This window comes from Anopheles bellator, chromosome 2 (genome assembly GCF_943735745.2).
Source record: "Anopheles bellator chromosome 2, idAnoBellAS_SP24_06.2, whole genome shotgun sequence".
NCBI lineage: Eukaryota > Metazoa > Arthropoda > Insecta > Diptera > Culicidae > Anopheles > Anopheles bellator.
In genome coordinates, this window is record NC_071286.1 from 80,711,422 (window position 1) to 80,736,480 (window position 25,059).

Sequence of the window (25,059 nt, forward strand, 5' to 3'; positions counted from 1 at the left end):
TTTCGGCATGGCATGAGAGAGCCTTCGCCAAGGAATATTCATTTTTAGTCACGGGTGCGCACGGGCACAAAGTAATGCGAGTTTCAGGTAGAGCGAAATTATGGTGAAATTACATTAGGACATAAGTAAAACTATTAAGTTAATAAATAGCGAGCCGGAGTGCCTTCGGATTGATCGGAAGAAGAATAACGTCACCGCGTTGTACATTTGTATGTTTATTTGTCTGTTTTTTTTTTTGGTTTCTTTACTCTGCATTGAACAACAAATTGATACATCTTTCTTCTTACAGCTAAGTTAAGCCGAACCGAGCACTGAAGTGGTGGAGCGCTACCAACCGAACGCAAGAAAGCATACATTTATATCGGTACCGTTTAGAGATGGCTCCACGTGATGGAGCTTTGGCGCTCGGGGATTTTGGGTGTTATCTTTATTCGTCCACAGCTCGGTTATATACACAATGATTCAAGGACCCCCCCTTGCTTATTTTGGATACGACCATTAGCTACCTGCCACCCATCCGAGTATTTAAAATTTTACTAACAATCACTTACACATGCACCGATGCACCGTGCTGAGACGGCAACCGGGCGCTTTAAAATGCACACCTGCAGCGACTCGCGAGACTAGGGGAAAGTAGTGGGAAGTAGTGGAACAACAGGTGGCAGAGGATTGAGGTCGACGAGCATTTTTATTTACATTTCGATAAAATTAGCTATTTACACGTGTAGGGGATAAGTTTGCAGAATGTGGAGCTCCACCAAGAGCCACCCTATTAATATGTCTCGACATTATTGCCACTTTGTCCCCGTGTCAGCATGCGTCCATCTCTCTGCGTTTGCGCCTGCCTCTCTCTCTCTCTCTCTTCTTCTTTCCCGATCGAGCATGGAGGCGCCTGGTTGCCCATACGAAGAGGTTTTTACGAGTTTGGAACAGAATCAACCGAAACATCACGCTAATGTTTAGTGTAGTGTCGCGCCCCGCCCGGCCACGATACAATTACGGTGACAGCAACACGTAGTTTAATGTCTCCATTCCGTCACCGCCCGTTGCCATCCGCGCGGCCCGCGTTTATGCTTGCTTCTGTGGCTTGTTGCTCGCGGCTCGCGCGAACGGTTGCGGTGGGACCGTCAGGCGCCAGGCGCCCAGCAGTTGGAGGCTGCGCTTGAGCGGGGTGGTGCATCACCTCGGAACGAACAGCACGCAGCTGTCGACGTTGACGAGGGCCGCCGCTGACGAGATGGTGGCGGCCGGGGGCGGAGGCACCGGGCCGTAGGCGGTGCCGACGGTTGGCGTCACTTCCAGTTCCAGCGTCGTGCCCTCGGCCACGGATACGTTGGCCGACGTGCCGGGCCCGCTGCCGCCGGTCTTGGCGTCCCGCTGGGGTCAGGTGACCATCAGGTAGCGTATCGAGTACACCATCACCGTGCAGATGATGCAGATGTAGAACGTGATCCAGCACACCTTGACGTACGAGTCGATCTGCAGGCTGCCGGACGACGACGACAGGGGAGACGAGTTATCCGCTGTTGTGGAAAGAAAATGTGGCGAAATATTTTAGTGATTTGAAGAACGTTCAGACCCCCCAAGAATGATAAACGTTTGGGTGGAAAAAGTATTTTACTTTTGAACCAAAAAAAGATTTCGATTTGATTTTGAGAAGAAACGATCAATCATTGAGTGAATAAGGGAATCGATCTTATTCGCGATCGCGGTATTTTTTCCTCCTTCTGACCGTTTTATAGACCGGTAACTAATTCACTGATTGATACCATGGAGGGCGGTTAAAACAGTTGCTGAACGCATTTCTTGGTTAGTGGTATACTGAGGACTGTAGTTCGTAGGATTGCGTTGGTTTCACCCAGGCACCGCTGGTATAAATCAAGGTCTTATAAGGCTAGAGGGTCGCGATTCAATATTGTTATCTTGATTTTTGTTTTATTAGACCAGTTCAGCAACAAAGCAGTTTACAATAATCCTGTAGCTCGATGCTGCAACTTTTAACCAACGAGCGATCGAAATAAGGTTCGTCTGTTAGTTAGACTGATTACAAAGTTATTAAAAATAATATCAGAAAGGGGCACAAAACAAGGACTTTCGAAGCGAACGGTGAACGAGTAGCACCAGCAACATTACCATGGCTCGAACGGATTAAAGCTCCGTTCTACGTTCATCGATCCCATTTGTACGGGAAGCTCCCCAGTCCCCGGTGAGGAGCAAGCCACCGGCCCCGGCAACACTTGCGCTTGAGCATGTTTCCCACAGATCATAGTAGCAGTTGTTTCCCGGGGAAACCGAAGGGCTGCGTCGTGGCCTACGCCCAGCCAGAGCTGGTTACACATCAAAGCAGCCCGCAAACGGCCCGGAAGTTGCTATAATGCGTTATGGCAGAGGAAAAATCCTCGCTCCTTCGGGGACTGAGTGAAGCGACCAAGCGGTCAAGAATTGGGAGTTTGGGGAAACTTGCTAGAACCGGACCGACCGACTGGGACTCGGTTGGCTGGGGGCCTTAGGCGCACCGGCCAGTGCTACTGACCGCTGGCCGCGTGCACTCTCCGTTTCCCATCCGACGACGGCATATGATTGGTAGCGATGTAAAGTGCTACCGACAGCTCTATCCGAAGCCCTGCGGGGACACTTCATTGCCGTCCTCCGGCACCGACTGCGTTCCTGGTGGAGTCCTGGTGTGACTTTTTGCTACATCCTGAGACAAAAACGCACACACAGTGTTGGCCGTTGCTCCAGCTTCGTGCGTTATTGGAGCAGAACAGACTCCCGGTGGTGGCCGATCCTGGAAGTGCTGTTTGCTGGTTGTCCCCTTCATAAAACATTCCTGGCATCTTCAACTCGTCTGGCACTTTTGACTGGACCCTCGGGCCGAAACCGGAGCCCGGGGGAAGCAAGAAAAAAGCAAACATAGAAGCCCGGGAATACCCGGGATCGGATTCCGGAGGCCCGGTGGTTTGAGAAATATGATAAAAGTGCCCACTCACCCACACAGACACAGGGCACCGGATCTCCGGCCACTGGTCCTGCGGGGGCTGCAGCACAATTTATGAGCTCGTGAGGCTCCCGACTGGCCCGGTGTTTGTTTGGGGACCGCTCGAGTCGTCTAGAGATCTGTAAATTGACTAAGGTTTCGAAGCGTGGTGCATGCTACAATGTTTTTACAGGCCGGCTGGACCCGCCGGCGGTTCGGGGAACTACCGTGCATTCATCCTTTGCATTCTTAGCCACACACTCCGGACACCGACCGACCGGAAGCCGGAGGAAAATACAATCCCAAAAACGGTGATAGAAAAATGGCGTCTTTCTCGGTCCTCGGTGCTCGGACGGAGCAGCATGAAACAATGCACGAAACATTGTAACTCTCCTGCATCCGGGCCTCCCCCAGCCGGATCGGTCGATTCCTTCACGAACCACCGGGCGTTGGGCTAACTTTCGCCGCGTATTGGAAGTTACCGGATTCCAGTGGATCCAGGGCTGGGAAGGGTTCCTGGAATTCCTTGGGACAAATTTATATTTGCATCGTGGCCACCGTGCGCCGGGTATGCGGCGGAAACAACCGGTGTGGGGTGGTTGTTGTGGAGGATGTGGTGGGAAGATATGAATTATCGTGGCCATTTCTCACACGTCCGCACCATCGCACAATAACCTCAATCTCACGCCTTCAGTTTTTGGGCGAACCACTTCCTCTTCCCCCAGGACCGGCTTCGGCGGCGGTTTTGCTCGGCGAAGGACGAAATGAAGAATTGTGGTCGGTGGGTGTTTCCGAGGGGGAACTGAAGCATTGTGCATGTGTTGCGTGGCTCGTCCGCGGTGGGAAGTTTGTTAAATGTTTCGAAACACCATCGGGAGGGTAGCACCATGCCAACCCCCGCCACATAAACGTGGGTGAAAGCGAATCCATTTTGCGCAATGATTTATACGCGGACGAGGCGGGCGCCTGCAGCTACCCCCGTATTTCGCAAAGCTCTCAGGCTTGTGGCGTGTAATATGGTGGCCGGGCGACCCGTGGGAGAAAATGACAATCTTCCACCAATAGCAGGCTCGGGGGCGCACCATAATTCCTTGTGCTTGCCATGAACCGGAGCCGAGCGTCGTCGTGGTGCGTATGAGCGCAATTACTTACGAACTTGTCGCTGGCCCAGAAGTGAGTGGCTGACGAGCGAGGTCTTGAAATGTAATTTCCCCCACAAGCGGCTTCCGTTGGTGGACCGTTCGCTGGTGCCACCGGAAGTTAGCCATGATTGAAAAGTAATCGTATGTGCAACTCGGTGCACACTGCAAACCGGGGAGCCAATAATCCTCCGGCGGGTCTCTCTCTTGGGACCGTACTGTCTCGGATTGGGTTACACTAGGATGCTTCTAATAAATAGCTCGCGCAAGTGCTGCTAGGTCCTGGTTCGTGATATTCCAATCAAATTTAATCTCCGTCGTAGGGCGCCCAATATTACTTCCGTTTTATGGTGGCAAGGTTCAGTTTCGATATCGCTCGCTCCGTTTCAAACGCAATTTATTTTCAGCGGAATAACGGAATCATCAGCCAATTGTTAATTAAGTACTGAGTTTTTACCGTTTAAAATGTGTTTCGATTATGATATGGCCAGCACCGGTAGATTGCTATCGATCCTGAACCGTAGCGTAGTGAATTTAAGGTAAGAAAAGCTATCGTTTATTGTTCCACTGGGCAAAGAATATTAATTATATTATGTCGTAGTACTCCAGTCGCAGCCAACGTACTTCGTGAGGATTTTAACCCAACCAGCATTCTGAAGCGATTCATTGCGTACAAAGAGTATAATAGTATTAAGTTCAGTGGGTCAAACAGCTTCCAAGCCATCGCCAAGGCTGGCAATGAATCAATGAAACGGTCCCAGCTTTACGCGCCCTTTTAGTGAACTTTCTCTTGAAACTCCTGTTGTCAAAAAAAGGAGCCAACCATCATCATTAAGCCCAGTCCAGTGACTTACCTTTGTAACCGTGCATCGTCAGATAGGCGTCGCTCTGATCCGTCAGCTCGTTCTCCTGGACCGTCCCGTGGTAGAGGTTGATGCTGTGGCCACTGGCCGACACCCCGGTCGCCAGTATCCGGGGCCGGTCCTCCGGTATCTGCTGCTCGACGCTCTCGTGGTAGATCTGGTGTATCGATGCCGCACACCGCAGCTGAGTGACGGAGTCGGAAGTCGCCAAGTAAAGAGACCAAAATTAATGTCATTAATTATCTTCCGCCCGACAGCCGCTGCCTGGTCGCGGGTTCCACCGCGTTCGTCGACCGTGTTCTTCCTTCTTGTTCGATTTATTCTTTCCTCTGTGACAAACACCAGCCACCACCACCGAATAAGGATGTTGGTTTTCTTTTTCCCCCCCAAACAGCTCATTCAACCCCAACGAAATCCGATCTTCATTACATTTATGAAGACATCTTCCACACGCGCACACACAGAGACACAGTGACACCGATAAAGAAATTTACATAAAATAATTAAAGCCCGTGCCCGTCTTACACTTGCACCAAGGAGAAAAAGTCAGCACAAGACAAAATGGTCGGCGAAAAGATTGGTGTCAAAACTATTGCAGTGACGACGATCAATTAAACTTTTAATTAACGTCACGTCGTGTCTTCTTCAGCATAAACCGCGCGCCACAGAGCGTCGTTTGTGATAATCTGGTTTGTGGTTGTGGTTTGCGTGGTAAAATATTCACCAAACCGTTATTGTTCCAACGGGCAGGGAGTTCACTTCCGGCCGAGGACACCTCGGATTTCGGTGTTTTTTGTCGCCCCAGCTTCCTGGGTTGGCTTCTTTCGCTAGAGAGACAATCGAATAAAATCCATATTCTAATGAGCCGCTCTGTGGGGTTGCCTTCGGCCTTCGCCGGTTGCTTCCCGTAATCCTGTCCTGGGACTCTTTGTGTCTGTATTTGCATGTTGCGCCGTCCACGGCCAGGAGTTGGGCCATCGGTAACGGAATCGGAAATTTATAATTAATTAATTAAACTTTTCCTCTCGACGGCGGCCAACGGTTGTATTGTCACAGGAGTAAACAAAAACATTGCCTTGCTGGGGGTGAAAGGGAAAACTTCCGGGACATCCACTGCCACGCAGGGAATGGGTGACCAGAACCGTAATCAGTTTGCAGCCCGTTTTGACATGTCCGGTATGTTTTCCATAAATCTGACGAAAGGTCCCGGATGTTGTACCATGTTTTGGGTCGTCCTTTATCTCTGTCTCTCTGTCTCTCTCTCTCATTCTTTCCCCCTCTGCCACTGGCGCGGAGTTAATCCTTTCTCACAACGCATTCCCTCGGTGTAGTTGGCGCTAGGTTCGTTCTCTTTCTGCCGTGCGCAGATTTTCCGAATGTTCGCGGCCCCCCCACTGGAACTAGCGGAAACCCATCAATCCATTTGCTCCCGGGGTGGGCGGGAAATTATTTTGCATCGAGATGAGAAAAGTTTCACCTTGCACCGTGACGAAAAACGCCCGACCTGACAACAATTCCGATTCCACCAAAGTTTTCGCTTCGTGTGGAATAAATTCCACCATTTGCGTTCCGGGTCCGGTCTTGCTGGAGGCCAATTGCAATGTCAGCTGTGTGTGCGTGTTTGTGCTTTATGTTGCATACTGTCCATCCTTCGGAATCTCCTTCGAATTCCGGTGACGCTGAGATTGGCAGCGAAAGTCGTGAGTTGCCTTCCGGCACCCTGGCAAGCGGACGAACACGATCTACGGTCTCTCGCTCTCTCTCTCTCTGTATCTGTGGATGAATAATTACCTTCAGTTTGCCCTTCAGGAAGTGGTCGTGTGACACCATAATGTGCAGACCGAGCATCGACGACTCCAGGCCACTGAAGCTGTCCTTCACCGGCCGGTACAGCTTGGCGTACTGAGGTGGGATCTGTGGACGGAAAGGGCGAAAAGATGTTTTTAATAAATTGTGTCCCAAAACCCACACACCCGCGGGCCGCGGGCGGGGGGAACTTTCCCTGCTGCGCGACTTTCCACCTGCGGACAATGGGCGAAAAACTGTTCGAAAACAAATCCTCGACGCGACGAGAATAATGGCCACCGGCCATCGTTCCCGGGGAAAAACAATCCAACCATAAAAGGGGTCCGATCCGTGGGCGGAGGCGGCTCAAAAGTTTGCCGAAAGAGATAAGACTGGCTGGTGCCGAACAATGGGAGCATAATTTCGAATGTTTCACAATAACACCACCACCGGGGCCGGGTTTGCGATGATAAGAGTTTCTATTATGACAACAATTCCCTTGCCTGCTCCTGCTACTCGCCGGCTAACACAGGAAAGGAGTGGTTGTTGGGTTTTCCGGAGCCCGCAAGCGACGTAAACTTCGGTTTCGCGCGACGCGGCGCGCTCGTTGTCACCTTCAAATCAACCTTCAATCAAGTTGAAGATTTAATTTGCCGCATTCAGTGCCCCGCTTTGATCTCGGATCGGTGCCGCGGGGCACGTCCTTCCGCCCGGCGACGGCGGCGGCGGAAGCCCGGACATCCTAGGGCCGCAACTCGGGCGTGAAATTATCCTCACGATTGAGAAGTGTAAATTCAATTATGGTTTAAATAGGTTTTTAAATCCCGTACCGCGCGGCTTTCCTTGTTTGCTGCCCCGGGGACCGTCCGGCCGGGAAGAAACCACCGAACCGGGAGGGAGACTCGACTCTGGCCACCGGAACCCACGGTTGAAGGAAAAGAAAAAGAACACGCAAACATCGCCATGCCGACCGGAGCCGGAGCGTTGATGGGATTCCCTTCGCCCAAACTTCGCTCCGTAAGACACCCTGTGAACGCGTGAGTGTGGTATTTTGAATTCCGTTTTCCCACTTCCGTTTTTGTGTGTGACAAATCCGGAAATCTAATTCATTCGGGTGACGGTTTGTTTAGGACCGACCGTTGGCAATGCAATGGTTGGTGGTGACGCAAATGGCACCGCGGTGCCAATGATCTCCGATGGCTTCTGGGAGGTTGTTTTTTGCCTATTTCCGTTCTCATTTCTTGTAAAAAAATTACGGTACATCGGTGCCCTCCCCCCCGGATTCCCCGTTGGCATGCGTTCCATCATCCGTCGTCGGCACAGGATGGATCGAACTGTCTCGGGTTCGGTGCGCTTCGCCGAAAATAAATTCATTTATCCTATCAGCCACGCTGTTTGGGTTTGAAAAATAAACGCAAAAAGAAGGTGGAAGGAATGCGTAATGCGACAGGAACTGTCGCCCCGCCGGGGGGTGGGATTTAAAGTAAAACCGAGCTTATTCCGTGTCCTGGCAGCCCAGCCCCTTGGTTGAGGCGATAAATCTTACCGGTGCATCATTAATCGTCCACGTCAAATTTGCCGCCGGCTTAGAGTTATGCGAGGTGCAGTTGGCCCGCAGGATGTCGCCCGGCCGGTACCGTGCCTGAAGCCCCGTCACCGAGGGCTGCTCCCGGGGTGGCTCTGGGCGGGCGGGCGAGCGATGTTTGTTGTTGACCGTACCGATTGATCCAAATCCGTGCCGATGATGATGACGGTGGGCGACATGAAAGAGAGTAGAAGAGGGAAAAACGAGGTTAAACAGAAGTGCGAGAGAGAGAGAGAGAGAGTGGAACGATGTGTGCTGGACAGGTGAGCATAACAGAGTCCGACATCGTCCGAACGATCCGACCGGAAGCTGCTTTTCTCGGAGCCTCACCGGCTGTGGACCCTTTCTGGTGACACGCTTGGTACCGAAGTGCATAAAACATTAGCCCTGCTTTGCATCTCGGCCCCGCGGCACTACGGGTCCTTCGGTTTTGACACGAAACTCGATCATTATTGCCGACATCATGGCGAAATTCCATTTGTAAGGCCCTCGCCGGCTGCTTCGGTTGTGTGCCGTTCCGAGAGGCGATGATTGAATACTTATTATGCTGCTGCTGCTGCTGCTGCTGACGACTAACGACGGTCACCGGTTCCCTCGTGGGCTCGCTATCTCTCTCTCTCACTCTCTGGCCACCGAAAGCTGCTGATCGAGTCGGCAGTCGGGTGACGATGTGCAGTGAAAAATTATTTCCCACCAAGATTACGGGCTACCGGGGAAAGGGGGTGGCCCCGTTTCCGGGCTCGTAATGGTCGTTCCTGGCCGTCCGTTCCACCGGGACGAGCCATTATTGCATCGACACCTCGATGCGACACTCGCCGGGACTTTGGGCCCGACCGAGTTCATTAGATTTATTGATGCGCTCTTGATGTGCCTCGTTGGCCTCGTCGTCGTCCCTGTTGTCGTCGTTGCCGTGATTTATCGTGAAATTGCAGACCCCGGTCGCCCTGTTGATGGCATTCGTGCATTTCGAAATTCGGTTCGGTGCCACCAGGCACCAGGCGTCTCCATCGGGCGCACCGGTCCGAGATCATTAATTCGAGTCGCTCACTCTCTCACTCTCTGTCCCTCTCTCTCTCTCTCTGGCCCGGGAGACGAAGCACTTGCGGTGATCGTGTATCGTGATGATTAGTAAGATTTTACAACTAATGCATAATGCAGCACGCCACAGCAGCCGGGTTGGTGTGCCAAATGGTGAGAAAATGGACCAGGCTCTGTCGGTCGGTGTTTCTTCGGTGCTGCTGGCCCGATGTTGAAAGCGGCAAAGCACAGCTGACACGGAGCAATGGGCCCCCGGACTGACTGATGTAATTAATATGTAATTAAATAAGGCTTTTCACCGATTGCAAGCGTAAGCGCTTCGTAAACCAGTTCCTGCGTTCGAAGGCCCCGTTGCCATTTGCTGCCATTTGTATCGTGCTCTCTCTCTCTCTCTATCGTACTCCAGATCCGGCACTTCGAATGCTGGATCGTTGTGGCCGATAATACATTTTAGATGCAAAAGCACAAACATTTAATGCAGCGCCCGGACCGACGCGACGGAATCGCATTCGGGCACATTTGCTGCATCTGATTACTGTGCAATCAGTGCACCGCTAAGCAGTGCCAGCACATATCCTTCCGCCGGTCGGGAGGACGATCGGGACGAGGACGTGGTGTGTAATCCTATTACCCGACCGTTAATGGGATGCGAAATGATACGGGAGATTTGTAATGGAATATGTGATTTGTTTTCATTTAGCGGCCAACTCGGTGATCACTCGGTGGGCCGCCAGTGCATTTGCTCGGTCATAAATTGTTTTATTAAACCTTCGTCCGCAATTGGAAGCGGTTCTAATTAAACCGATGTCGGCGAAAGAAGGCTGAGCCACTGGTTATTTCGATGATCGATGATTGGAAGTTGGTCACTGCTTACCGATGCGAAGGCCCAGGCGAGGCTTAATGACCGCTGGTTAAGCTTTCTCATTGCAACATTGTTTTTGGCGTTTAAAGCATCGTTTGGGATTCGTTGGGAAACTTCAAATCATTTCAAATAGCTGTGATCACCCTACTTGGCACCGTGTCAATGGTCCTGTTGGCAGCGTTGGCACAACGGCCACCGCCAACCATCATCGATGCGCCTGACTATGCCGATATTTATGCGGTCACCGATGGCCCCGTTCCGCTCCGTTGACTATCCGGCACGGTCGCGTTTCATAACGAGAAGCTCAAAAATCAGTACCGGACACGAACCGTACTGCTCGGGCGAGATTAGAACCGCCAGAGGGCACCGCAGAGGAGGCAAACAATCGCCCCAGGAAGTGGCCGTGGTCTCCCTCTCTCTTGCTCCGTCCCTCTGTCCCTCGGTACAATTTTTATCGCCTTCAGCTGCCAGCGGTAATATTCAATAAAAAATCATCGAACCATCGATGGCACTGCGAGCAGTTGCCGTGGCAAGGATCACGTTGGCTACAGGGCAAGCAGAAGGAGAGGGGTCTCGTTTGCCCGATGGGGACAACATTCTTTCAGCCAGAACGTGGAGACCGCGCCCGGAAGCGGGCGAAAAGTAGTAGCAAACGTAAGCATCAATAGGCGAGCGAGAGATCAAAATCTAATATTTTTTTATTGACGACATTAAATTGTACGCTGCGAAGCCCTCGGCCCTTCTTAAGCCACCGCATTTCTTATGCTGCATGCCGCTGTTACTGTTGAATGGCACCGTCTACCCTCGCTCTCTGTCTCGGGGGCCTTCGGGATGGAAATTATTGTTCCGCTTCGCTTACGGTTTGTTCGTTAGTGGCCGGGCACGAGGCACGAGCACCACGACACCACGAGCTTGCCAATCATATTTTCGAAACGCACTCGAAAAGTTTCATCATAATACGATGCCAGGATTTGGTGTTTTATTTTTTATTCGTTCGCCCTCGTCGCTCGTCGCAAAGTGCCGCTCGGGTGTCCCAGAGTCGAACGATGGCTTTAAAATGTCGTCGAAAGAAAGCGAATCAGCGCGATGGCTCGTGACGTGGCCGCAGGGTAATAAATAACGCTAGATAAAATTACAATTCACGTGGATCGCTGTACGCTGGAAGTTGGAGCAATGTTTCCTTTGTCACGGCCACGGCACGGTCCGGATGCTCGGTCGGACCACGCTGACGTTTGCGGACCAATTCGTTCAAAGTAATCCCGCGAGGAACGTTATTTTCAACAATCATTGCGTGATGAAGGAGCGATCCGGTTCGATTGGCTGCCACTTTGTTGATAGTTCTTGATTCGGGGCCTTGATTCGATCGACGATATTGAAATTGGGAAATTGTTCTTAATTTCTGTGTGACAGGCGATCCATACAGATAGTACTCTTCTGCTTAGTGCTCACTGCGGTAAGTCTAAAACAGCTTACATGAGGCAGGATCCAGGTCGGGTCAGGTTCATTTTATCATTTCAATATTTCTTTTTATCAATTTCAAATATATTGTTTATCGCTCTTAATGGTTGTACAATTAATTAAAAAGAATTAAAATCTCCTCGAAACAACGGGGAGCAAAATATACAAAGTTACAACACAGTTTCTGAGCCTATCTATCGCCCAGCGCCCAGATGGTTCGTTTATGCGTTTTGAAGGTAATAGTTTGAAGCTGTTTGAAGAACTGTCCATGGAATGGAGGTTCAATTGGGGAGCACTTGACGGGGCACTGGTTGGCCATGCCTTGGCGCAAAACGGCTACATCAGACACCGGGCAAAGATACCGAAGACCCTAGAATACGCGTGCGTCAGCTCCATTGGGCCGACCGAGGGCCGCGATTTCCGTTCGCTCGATTGCCCCCCGATGGTCACGTATAATTACCCCAAACACGGGCCGCCATCTTGGCGGGGGCCCCTGATACGTACCTACGACCTCCATGTCCCCGGAGACGATGATCGTGTGGAACGAGGGCGCGTCGGCCGATACCTCGCAGCTGTACTTTCCCGAGTTGTTCGTCTCGACCGCCCTCAGGACGACGTGGCTCTCGTTCGACAGGGACCGCTGAAAGGAAGAGAATGAGATGAGCAAACGAAATCGGTGAAAAACTCGGCCACGGCCAGGGGAATAAGTAACAGGCACACGCGCCTCCAAGAAGGACATTAGTACATCCATCTCGGGCGGCTCCTTGACGGCTGACTGGACGCAAAAAGCCAACGCCGGACGAAAAGAAATTGGCTTCGGCACAGCGTCAATAAGCTTGGCTCGGTTTGCGAAAACTGAAACTGAGTTCGTGACAACCCCACCCTGGCTCTAACACCCAGCCACAGGGGCACAGGGAGTTTGGTGAGCGGCAAAAAATCCTGCTGGCCGTTCATTTCACGGCGGCCCCACCTCCCCTCAAGGGCTGGACGAGGGCTCCGGTGCGCACAGCTGTTGATTAGCTGTCAGGACGGTAGTGTGCCGTGCCGTGTCCCGGGCCCGAGAAGCCCGAGAAAAACCAAATCCCCGACTATCAATCACCAAACGCACCGTTCGCTGAGGCGTTCGTTTAGCCACGTGTTATTCCCTTTTATTACTTTCTTTTTTCGTCCATGCCATTTTCCTGCCACCTCCTGTTCGGTCAGTTTTCCATACGCAGTATAGGGAAAGAAAACAACAAAAAAAAAAACGCGCATCGAAACCAAAGCCATTTTGGGCGAGTTTGCAGAAACAATATCGGTATCGGTAATTTGACGCGCCCGGGAAAGAAAAATGGCTGCTGACTCGTCAAACGACGACGGCCACCGTCATCATCGCCGGCCGCCGGAGAATGATGCAATAATCCATCCACCGGATGTGACATTTATCATCCTGGCAGCTCCAGCCATTGGGTCCGTACCTTTGGCGCGTCGATAATGAGCGCATTCGGTTTAATGTGCCATTTCCGGGGCGGTGCCTTTCAAAGCCGGTACTTGCCAGCCCAAATGAGGATAGAATGGATAGACATCGGGCGTCAATGATGTCGATGAAACAAATCTAAACCATCGTGTCGGGCCGAAAGGAATGAACGAAAATCAATGGCACACGCCCGGGCGATGATTAACTACCAATTACGGCGGAAGGCGCAATTTATTTGCCACCCATAAATTCGACCCACCGCCGGCGAGCTGATGATTTTCAACGCTGAAACGCCGAAAAACAAATACGGAGCAAGGATAAATCTTGGCGCGCTTGTTTCGGGGATTATGAGCAGACATAATTTATGGTTCACTTGCGCTCGTGCCGCTCGAATGCAGCTCGATGTCGATTGGCTGCTGCGCCGATGTCCTGTTTAGTGGCCGGCTTAACACGATGATCGCTTCACGGTGCGCCCGGTCCAGTGACAAATTTCGAGTGCGATGCTATCATAATAGGCAGCCGGTAGCTTAGCGGCTAACTATCCGCCGATTGCCGGGCCGAACCGGCCGGTGGATCTCACGCATTAACCTGCGTTCCTTTCGGGCCGTTCCATATTGCGGCCGGGCGGACTCTACTAATCGCTTCCCGGGGGCAGATTTATGAAAGCGGCCCCGATTTTCATCGCCCCAACGGGTGACCAACCACCACCAGCACGGCCACGGGCGGTCGATTGGGTCATATTTTCCACCCCGCCCTACACTAACTACCGTGCGCCGGCTCCGTACCACTAAATCTTCATTCGTTCGAGCGGGGACCGAGTTTTTCCGGTGTCGAAACGGTTCCGTTTCGCTTTCGCCCTCGGTGGCTTTCCCGTCCATGGTGACCGTAAAAAAATCACCCAAACTTTGGTCCCCCCCCCCCAACGTGAGATGTCGGGCTTCTCACGACGACGCCTGGCGATCGGTGGCCACCGACCGGAGGGCCACCAGAGTTCCTATGAAAACATTCCAATTTGGTGCTCGGGTGCTGGGCGGCCGTTATCGACGTTGTTTATCGACCGGAAAGCCTGGAACGAAGCGGCGGAGGGTGGGTGTACGGGGGGCCCCAAACCCCGCGCACGGTGACGGAGGAAGGAAAATACTGGCAATTTATTTCTTATCTACTTTGCGGCGCTCTCTGTTTGTCTCCGAGAGTGGTCCGATTTTTGGCCGCGAAGATCCGCCACCGTTCGCCCGCCGGTCACACATCCGGACCCCGTACCCCTGGTCGATCTGGTAGATAGGGTCGTCGGATTTTTTCGGTCGTCGTAATTTCGTTCCCCCGGCAGAGCGCGGTCGATGCGGTGAACCAATCGAACAGGGCAGGGAGCGACAAAATCGCTCATCCGACTCCGAGCCATGGCCCGAGCCGGCCGGGGGATGGTGGCCACCGTGCCCAGTGATCTAGTTAGTCCCGTGATGGCCGCACGGGACCCGAGCCCCGATTGGGGAGGGCCCCACGGCAAAAAGCCGAACGCAGGACCCGGGCAGCGACGTCGTCGTCGAAGTTGATCTATGTGGCGTTACGCTCACGCAATGCGGCCTGGAATCGTTCGTGTGTTTTTTCGCCTTTTTTCACAGGACCCCAGACCGGGACACATTCAGTCATTTTTTGGCGCCCTCTCGATGGCCCTCTCGGTCCGCTCGGCTTTAGGGGAGACAGCGCCAAATGTTTCACGCGACCGTAAACAGAGCGTAACGGAGCGCCCTCTGGTGGTGGGTCGCTATCGCCTAGCGTCACGTCATCGTCACCGTCAATTGCTCGCCACAGCAACCAACTCGACCAGTGTGTTCCTCGCTTCTTGAATCCGTGTCCGTCGTCCGCCCAAAAGTGAGCTGCAAAAACAAGGGCCCACAATAAAAGTCCTGGGCTTCCAGTCCGGTGTGCAAAGTGGTCCCATGTCAAGGCTCCGGCGGCACCGGCTCGTCATCTCTTCGACCAAACCAATTGGTGATTTCTTGATTTCAGGACGTCGCTGGCGTACGATAAGCAAAGCGTTACCACCGCCACTGGCAAGTCCCGCGTCACAGTCCCCATGGACGGACGAGTGACGGAGCGAAGGCGGGCAACGTCTGCGAAGGCAACAACAAAAAAAAACGGGACAGCCAAACAATCGTAAACAATCTCAATTCCGTTCGCCACTTCGGCCATGTTTTGCGGGCGGACACGCTGTTTTGCTTCCATTCTGTCGCGGACGTGCGGAAGGACACGCACGAGGGGAACTAGTTCCGGGTCCGGAGCATCCATAAAACCAAACAGTGACGCAAGGAAGACCACCGAAAGTGCTGGAGCGCACTACCATTACCGTGCCTTCCCCGAGGGGGCTGTGTGTGAATTTGATTGGTAGTCCGACATCCGTCGGCTGCGGTTGGTCCTCTCTCTCTCTCTCCACGCGTCACTCTAGGCTCCCGTCCCGGCGATAGGTGATTTGAATTTTCATTAGCTTCCAGCACCGCGGCCCGCTGACCGCAGTTTTCGCGCCGCCGGAAGTGGACCCGGTGACGTGACAGGATGCGGTGAGCGGCTGAAGGACGGCTGGCGCGCAAAATGCAGTCCAGTGCCGCCGCAATCCTCGGACCGGAAACACTCCCCACCCTCAACGAAGCGCCGAAGATTGATTTGTGGCCGGGGCCGAGATTTATGGGTTTTGCGGTGAGTGCGCGAGAGCCGCCGGCGCACTGCGGGCGCGGCCGAGCGAAATGACATTCCCGAATTGGGATTAGTGGAACTGGGTCACGCGGGGGGCGGCAGGTGGGAAGAGGATGAGCGGTTGCAAAATTTCGGTATCTGCCGGCCCCATTTCCAGGCAACCGCTAGTTTGATTGGGCCAGTTCGATTGGCGAGCGCTTTGGTGGAATTAGTTTTCGTTGAACCAGAGCTCCGCGGGAATTGCCTCGCGTTGAAGGCTGCCCAAGAACACCTGACCATGGCTGCGTTCCTCTCATATGCTAATATTGTACCTCTAGATTGTTTATTGAATATTTTCCACGAAAGAATCACACACTTTGAAGTTTACATCGAATGAATACGGTTTACCTTTTTCAGGACATCAGAGCTCCAAGGCTTCGGATCGCATCGCATTGCATCGCTGTTCTAAAAGTTTTTCGCTGCACTGTGCCAGGCAATTAGCCACAATTCGCTTCGGTACTTAAAATTCACCTGCGACTTATACAAGGGAAGCTAGAAATTTTTTGATATTATTTTTATCTTGGAAGCCTATTATTAACGATACTCTAGGTGTCAATAGTAAAAGCACTATTTTCGAAAGGTTCGAACTGTTAGCCATATAAAATGTGCTCCAAAATGCATGACAGTCGCGTGTCAAAACACGGAGCACCTATCTCAGGAGGCCTTACATCGCAACTACAACTATTAGTTTTCAGTATCAGTAAGCAAGCCGTCCAGGCCGACAGAGTTCAAGAGGAGTGCAGTAAGTGGATCCCAACTGCTAGTGAACGTTTGATACCAACAGGAAGAATCAAACAGGCCAGCAAGTCTGTGAATGGATCGCTTGGAACAGTGTCAAGAAAGAATTGTTAAGTCTGCGAAATAAGACGGAATTTCCTTATTGCCTAAATGGGACTGAGGTTACCGAGAACTTTGACAACGCGCTGGCTATCGATAGTCTGAGTGACTCTGCAAAATACTGCCAAAGGCTACTGTGATAAATGAAGAAGCTATCGGTTCAGAACATTTAAAACGACAATTCCTTCAAGCTCGCTGGTTCAGATTCGGGATTGGAATTCGCCTTCTTTATTCCGTGCCGTGCTTATTTATACTAGAATTTTGGGGCATGCAATTTCCCCTTTCCGGCCTATTTTTCCCACCCTGCTTTCCTGAAACCCTTGGTGATCTTTTTTCGTCGGTCATCGTCTCTACATAAGTGGTTGAAGGGTCGTACAACTTTGTTCTTTATACGGATAATGCTTCGGATCAGATGTGTCTAATGTGCTTGTGAACCTTTTTTCAAATCCGACCCTTTCCGATAACCGAACTCTAGATATAAACATTATAATCTTTTGAGGCTTAGCATCGGTGCTTGCAAAGGTCATCGATCAAAAACGTAAAAATAATCGATATGGTGCTATGGCAACATAAACCTGGCGTCCGCACTGTTTAACGTAAACACCCTGGAGGGATGTGCGACTCTCTGCTGTCCAATGTGCGCATTCGTCTTTGGCTTTAAATTTTATATGGTTGGTGTTCCATAGATGTCGGAACAAAACATCAATTTCATTGGTTATAATGATTATTGCGTAACTGGCTCACCTAACAGACTACGAAACTGTTAGAGACGTTGCACATGCTCCAAACTTAGTTTATTTGTGTTTGGATGAATAATTATTTTAAAACTTTTGATGTGTCCTCGATGATGTAAATTAAATTGCAGCTTATACAGCGTAAATTGCGATGCTTTTATCCCGTTAACTAAGAATGTTGTATTTATCATATCAGAAACATAAACCTTTTGCGTTTGTGCCACTTACTACCAGCACGTAAGTAGCTTATTAAGAGCATTCGAATGATTTCAGTATCCGTAACATAACGAAGGGCTCGGATTTAATTGCACACTTGTCATACACCGACACTTGCGTGCCACGAGAACTGAAAGAGGCGCTTTTTTTGTTTGCTCTCCGCTCTAGCCGAATGTACCGACTCCTGACGCGCCTCTAATCCTTCAAGTGTCTACTTATGTCATTTCATCTGCAATCCGCACCCATGCGTATCCGCGTGCCGAGCGGACACAATCGGAGTGGAAGCTGCTGCTGTGCGCAAATGAATCTCATCCCGAACGGCCGCGTTATTGTGACTCTGGCTGGTGAAGGTTAGTATTTTTATTTAACTTTTTCTGGTGTCGCTGGTCCACGGCCATTCTTATCCGGGGACGGCGGCAAACGGCCTTCGGTCGGCCGATGGCCAGTGTGCCGTTGAGGGACACGGTGATGATACTGCTGCCAGCATTCCGTTCCCGAGGCCGATTTTCATACGTTTTTCCGGTCGCTCTTTTCCGGCTGTTGTTGTGTGTTGAATGCCATTTTCCTCCACGCCACGGGCCGTGTCTCTGGGCTCGCGTATCATTAATCAAATTTGTTTCGCTTCGTTCACTGGAAGGAAGCGGCCTTTTTTGCGGCCATTTCTCTCGCTGTCGTTGTTTCGCTTCTTGCGATCTGCTGTTTCCTGTTTTTTTTTTGTTGGTTTCGCTTCACATTCTCTTTCTCTCTTGCTCGCTTACCGGAAACGGCCAGCTAATGGTGCCGCGCCGGGAACCAGTAACGCTGCGGATCGCACGCCAACGTGAACCAAAAAAAAACCAGAGATAAAACGAGAAAACAGAGGAACAAGAATATTTAATTGCTCCCTTAAGCTTTTTCACGGCGACACATACACTCGTGTTCCTTTTTTCCTTCTGCCCTGCTCGGGCCGTGAGAAAGAAAACGCACCGGGGGGCCCTCTACGGCTGGGCCGGGCCCACGGCACGCCGGGGAAAAAAACAATTTCCTTCGCCCGTGGTGGGACTTTTCCTTTTTCGGTGTGACTTTTCTTTTTCGTCCCTGCGCCCGAGTGGCATCGTGGGGAATGTGGCAGTTTTTCTCCACTTGTCATCATGCCGCAGGCTTGGGAGGGCCCTTTCGGGGAGCCTTTACTTTTTACGGACGCCTTCGGTGGCCTCCCTTTTTTAGCTTTCGATCCCTTGGCTCGAGGCTGGCAAAAAGGAACTTGAATTTATTTATTTATTTTTTTCGTTTGTGTCGCAAACCGAGCGATCGAGTGAGTGGAAAACAGAATTTCCCATCACCATCACCGGGGACGTCACGGCGGACGTCGGACTTGGTCTGCGTGGCGCGCATTTCATCAGCGCAACGATTCCGTTGAATAATGGAGTAATTCAATATCGTCGGCGTGAAACGGACAAACAATTTATTGGCCCCTACGGTGGGTGGTGCTATTTGTTGTTACAACGACCCCGAGCAGCAACTTTGCCGGCTGCGATTTTGTCTGTTAAGTTGGCCAAAGTTACAAATCACAACCGCCCTCAAAGGGAGCTCAAAGTTGTTCGCTAATTTCACCAGCTCAAACCGGCGCAACCGGCGGGAAGTTGTGAGCAGCCAAAGTGTCTAACAACACCACCCGGTACCGCCCGCCGGCCCACCGCCCCCAGGCACCGCCCGGATTTATGGTGTGGCATCATTTGGTAGATTGTACCAAAACAAAACGAGCGGATTAATAAATTGCCCCCAAACCGTACAAATCACTGGAGCATAGTTTTCATTCGATCGTCGAAGTAGTGTTGGTCGGTCGAATGGGAAAAAATAAGTAAAACAACTTTCAGCAGTGGGCCAACCGAGCCACACCCTGCTCTCTCCGCCCGGCAACAACTTTTTGCCAGCTATCTCTCGATGCCCGGCGCCCGTAAAATGGCGTGTAAAACGATGTAATTCCATTCCGGCAGCGAGCGCGGGCGGTGCAACATGTTTTCGGATGGCGGTCGGTCGGTCCGGCACCGACCGGCACAAAATCCCACCATCCAGAGGCTTACCAGATTTATGAGTGTAAAGTTCAAAAGTTCTGCGAGCGCCCCGGCGACGCGCATGCATGCACAGCTTCGGGTTGTGCGGGTTGCAAGTAATAGCCCCCGTTCGGAACCCCCAGCCGGACGGGCGGGCGTGAAAAAGTGCTTCAAAGGGGGAGGGATAAAAAAGGAGCTCTGGAGCTTGCAGGCGGGATTCGATGGCCAGAAGAAGTTATCATGCCATTAGTTCCCCTGCCGTGCAAAAGGAACCGACCGAGACCGGTGGAAAATAATATTCCTTAAAAGGTTATGTCAAGCACACCGATCGCTGAACTATTATATGCATAAATTTTATTTCTCAATCCCGCTTTTCGGGGATACGCTGAGTTTTGCTTGGCCCGAGCCCCGGGTACAGGATTTGACTGTTGGGGTGCACAAAAAATCCGTTCCCAAGAATCTCTCTTCCCGGAATCCCGGCCGGGAGCTGCCGGCAAAGGCAAAGGAGCAGCGAAAAGGACTAGATAATTTGAATGAACTCCGGGGAAATCTGCCCGTAAAGCGATCGCTCGTCGGGTTTTGGGTTTTTTATTTTGCCACCATTCGAATGGCGCTCCATCGGGGCAAAAAGTTTCCGGGAAGTTGGTGTTTTTGGTGAAAGCAGCCTTTGACACTGTGTACGAATGGTGAAAACTTAAAGAGTGACCTTACCTCGACTTCGATGCCGCTGGCGGTGCTAAACACCTGCACCGATGGGTGCACCTGCGGAGTGTACCGGTAGAACTCCCGTTTGCCCTTGTACCACTTGATGGAGTAGAGCCGCTCGTTGTCCTCGAGCTCGTACTCGCAGTACAGATGCACCGGGTCACCCTTCCGGACGGAGGTAGGGACCGTGACCCGGACGTTTCGGAGGCCCACTGAGAGCTCTGAAAAATAGAATACAATCAGAATCTTTAGTTTTATTTCTGGCTTTTCAAACGCTGTGTTAATATGCTTAGTATAATAATAACTGAGTGACTGATAAATTATCAGTAGCTATTGTGGCCATTTTCATCCCAAATTTCCTTCAAATGGGTCAGTTGTCCAGTTGGTAGCGTTGCATATTAATTGTATCGCCAGGTTTGAGTAGCTCATAGTTGATCAAACTCTCCCGATCTCACCAAACACAGAGCATTGTTTTGCGTTCACAACCTTTCTGCTCGTGACCACCAATGACTCACGGACGGTTTCTGGACTTACGCAATATCCGTTTTCTTATCCTTATGCGCCCATTTTCCCATCTTCTGAATCTTTCTCAGGGCCTTCAAACTTTTGGTTTGCCACGTAAATTCACCATTCTAAAGTTTTTAGAACTACTCTGCCACATTTAATCACTGGTCTATATAAACTGATCGCTGTCGACATTTTGGGCTCCCCGTAACAGGATATAAACCCAAAAAGGGGGAAAACAGTTCGATAGAACTGTCATAATTCAGAAAAATGAACCGCAAATGGCCCTCAGCAAGTGCAATCATGTAACGGAACATCCATCGTTAAGCGACGATAAATGTCATCGGCCCACTATTAGGATGCTCCACTGGCAGCCCGGGGCCCGTTCTTGGTTCATTTACGTCATATTAAACGGGGATGCAGGAAGATTTTTGACAGAGTGCAAAATTTAGTGTCACCAACCACCGTCACAAGTTCGCCATGCTTTCGTGATCTCTTTGGCCCGACCACGACGAACACGGATGCACGGCACGGGTGCTGCAATTTGCAAAGATCAATTGCACCACGGCGGATAACTTTCGCGTTCGAGGAAGAATAAATGGACTTTTGGCCACGGCCATTTGGAGCATAAAGCATCGCTTCGGTGTGCAATTAGCGTTTTTTTGCGTCACCGTTTTGCCTTGGGTTGAGGCAAACCGAGGAAGACGGGACGGGATTATTATGGGCCGATGAGCTGGCTGGGGGGCAAAATTATTTTATTGCTTCGATCAATGCAGCGAAAACATATGTTTCGGGATCTTCAAAGCTTACGCTTAAAACATACTTTTCAATCTATTTTATGAAACGTTCCAGTCACTGCTGCAGCCATTAGTGATGCCAGTGCGCTGAGAGAGCTTAAATTGCAGGAGGTCTCCCAAGCGCAACTAAACCGGGAGCTTCCCTATTAGCCGTGCATTAGACAAATGTTCCCCGAGCCCCCGTCACCGCTCGCTACCCGGAGCACCCGCGGTCGGCGGTTGGCAACAAATTGTACAAAATAAACTAGATTTGCACAGAACTGCACTCAGCCGGTGGCCGGTGCCGGTGAGGGCGTGCGACTATCGCCGCGCCGTGTGCGGACGGAAACCAACGCACAAACCCGGCGCGGGCCCGGTCCGATCCTGCGTTTGGGCCCGGAGTCCGGAAGCAAACGTCGCTGTCGCGTGGTAGGATTGTGTACTTATCCGTCTCCGTGCTCCGTGTAGTGACATTCGTCAACAAAACGTAGCAAATAGTGATGTCGTTCGCGCCGGACGATGTTTTGCGTCCGGTCCCTGTGGTCACCGGGGTGCGTGGTGATAGCGGGCGGTTCGTGGACACGGATCGTTTCGTCACAGGCTGACCCCGGGCTGACCGAGGCCCGCGGCGCACCGAGCGGAGCGGTCGTGCTGTTTGGCGTTGCGGAAAATGGAATCGTTTCCATTTCTGTTAATCCGTCCCCATTTCCGAAACTGTCGTCCGGTCGTCGGAACCGGACGCTCCCCATCCGGTTCCGACTCCCGGTGCGCTGAGCTTTGTGGCCGGGTGCGCGCTTTCGCATGGCAACACTGATTTGCAGCGCAAAGTTTGGGCTAGGCCCGGCTTCGCGTGGCGAATGCTTTTTACGATCGCGTTCCACTTTTCGCGCTCATGATGGAGGCGCCTGGTGGCCCACGTATTCCGTGCGGTTGTGGTCGGGAAACGGAACGGGCTAAAAGGCGGCCAAACACACACACACACACTCACAGACACTTATTGGCCTAGCGGAAAGCAGCGGAAACCAATGCCAACGGAGGCGTTGTCAACATCATAAACCGGCGGCAGGCTTGTGGAATGCGTACTCCACTCTCGTAATGCTACTTTACTGATGAAGTTGCACCCGCGTTGGGTAACACTTTCTGCGTCGGTTGTTCCTTTGGGTTTGAGCAAATTAATATTGCTTCACTTTGCACCGCCGGCTATTACGGTGAGTGGCCGCCCGCTATCATCGATGCAGTTGCACTAGACGCCCAGGTCAACTAATGCAAGCGGTTTACGCAATCGACCCCGGCCCCGTAGAGTGTGGAGCGTACTATTTTTATCTCCAATGCCCCTAGTTGCTCCTGTTTGTTGGCCTTGGCGGCTCCGTTTGTTTTTCTTTCCGCTGAGCCTTCCGATCGCTACCGGAAAAGGGGAACATATTTTTGCGCACCATGCGGGCAAAAAAAAGCAACGTAAAAAGGATGCCAACCGATGTCGGAGGGAGGTAATTCTACACACGGGTGTCCCGGATTCCCCAGTAGGGGGGTGTTCCCCACTGTTTAGCAAGAAAAGCAAAATAAGTCCGCCCCGGCCCGGCCCCGGGGCGGGAGACCGTGGTACACCATCTGGTTTTATTGTTATTTGTTTTTGCTGCGATCTGTCTATTTTATGTTATTTTTATTGCCAGCTTTTCCATCCTCCCGCTGGGCCGCTTTCTTTCGGCTGGCAACGCCCATCGCTGCCAGCCGATGGGTCCGTACCTTTGACGAAAGTGGCTTCATCTTTTTCATCGGCCACCGCCCGGTTCGTGGGCATCCTTTATGCGGGCAAGATGGCCGCATGCTAAAAATAAACGGCCGGCAAAGAGCGAATTCGGGTGCCGATGCAATCCAATGGCCCCGCGAACGGGCCGAGTGCCGCCGAGCCGATTATGCTCGGTCGCGCGAAGGATAATGGTTTGTAAGGACGCACGGTAATGACACGGCATTTTGACGCCGATAAATGGCTGCCGTTGGAGTGGCAGCAGCAGCAGCAGCCGCTGATGTTGCCGCTAACCGGCGGGGATGGACCGGATTGAAGCACTGCCGGGGCGACACTGGATTAGTGGCGTTTTCGTGGCGAGATTATTACTTAATTTGCTGTTTTCTTGTTCCACTATCGGAGCCAACGTAGACATGATAAGGCCGAAAATGAGTGACCCGAGTGACAAGTCACGTGGGCTGAACATCCTTTCGAGGGCGCTGAAGACAAGAATCTCTCCCATCAAGGCCAAACAGTGAAAAGTTATTCAAAAACGTTCGAGTTCCCTGAACCGTTTCTGTCACTCCGGTAGGAGCAAATGCCAGCCCGGCAAAGTGTATTACTAAAATTGATTTGTTGAAGAAGCGACTATTTGGCCACGCACGCCTTCCGAGAAATAGAAAACTTTTTGTTTACCATTCCCGTCCCGGAAGTCGGCCGCACTCGGCGTGCCCGGTGTGAAACCCTTCGAGCATTTCATGCTCACCGTAGCATCGGCCGGCGAACAGTATAAAGCATTTTCTGCTCGCTTGTTTGCTAAATTTATATAATTCAATTTAATTTTGTGCCCCTCCCTGGGCGCCGCCGTGAATAGACGAGCCGCTTGGCCGGGTTTTTTTTGTGGTCCGCTTGGCACTAGATTCACCCTTTCGGTTCGGTTTAGGTTGACTCTAGCGGCTGCGATCACCCCCCCTGCGCGAGTGTGTGCCGGCAAATTTTTGCTGCGCTTCCGGCCGCTTCTCAATTATTTTTTTGCCCCGTTTCCTGCGCCCATGCGCTATTCGCCGCCGTCAAAGGAGTTTTGTTTGCACTTGAAATTTGTTTGCTTTCCATTCTCTCGCTTATTTCCGCCGAACGGTATTTTTCGGTACCACCGTTCCGGCTTCCGGCGTATATAAAAAAAAGGAAAAACTCCACCGAACGGGCGCGAATTGCAAGGTACCGCGCGTTCGGTTCCCTTTTTTGGGTGTTCACATAGGCCCCCAACACACAACATACAAAGGGGTCGGTGCATGTTTTGTGGCGGAAGCGGAATACGGGGCCTAGAATTGGTACGTTTCTCATTGATTTCGAGCCTCGGCGTGGCATGGAATTGCGGGTGGTGGGAAAGCGAGTTTTCGCGAGCGCGAACTTTGTTCTGCACGACGACAATGTTACCGTAGGAAGTGCTTTCTCTGCCATTGTTTCTTGTTTGCTAACGAACGGCATCTTCTTGGGCCGGGTGAACCGGGGATTCGCCTTTGGCTTCGGTTAAAATAAACAGGGGCCACAAATAAAGGAAAGGATTCTTTCTACCGTTTGCACTTCCCCTTTCTGCGCTAATCCCAACCCGTTCCGGCACTTCCGGAGCGGTGAGAAGTT

At 51.7% G+C, this 25,059-nt stretch overlaps 1 protein-coding gene across 1 annotated transcript; it reads right to left on the reverse strand.

The window, feature by feature from the left end:
• Positions 1-1,383: 1,383 nt before the first annotated feature.
• LOC131208166 (uncharacterized) lies at positions 1,384-24,178 on the reverse strand. The gene is made up of 7 exons (XM_058200816.1): positions 24,115-24,178; positions 20,422-20,690; positions 12,212-12,347; positions 8,311-8,444; positions 6,771-6,893; positions 4,971-5,163; positions 1,384-1,523 (listed from the first exon to the last, which is right to left on the reverse strand). Exons 1-7 carry the CDS (start codon positions 24,176-24,178, stop codon positions 1,384-1,386), a joined length of 1,059 nt encoding a protein of 352 aa, XP_058056799.1.
• Positions 24,179-25,059: the final 881 nt, after the last annotated feature.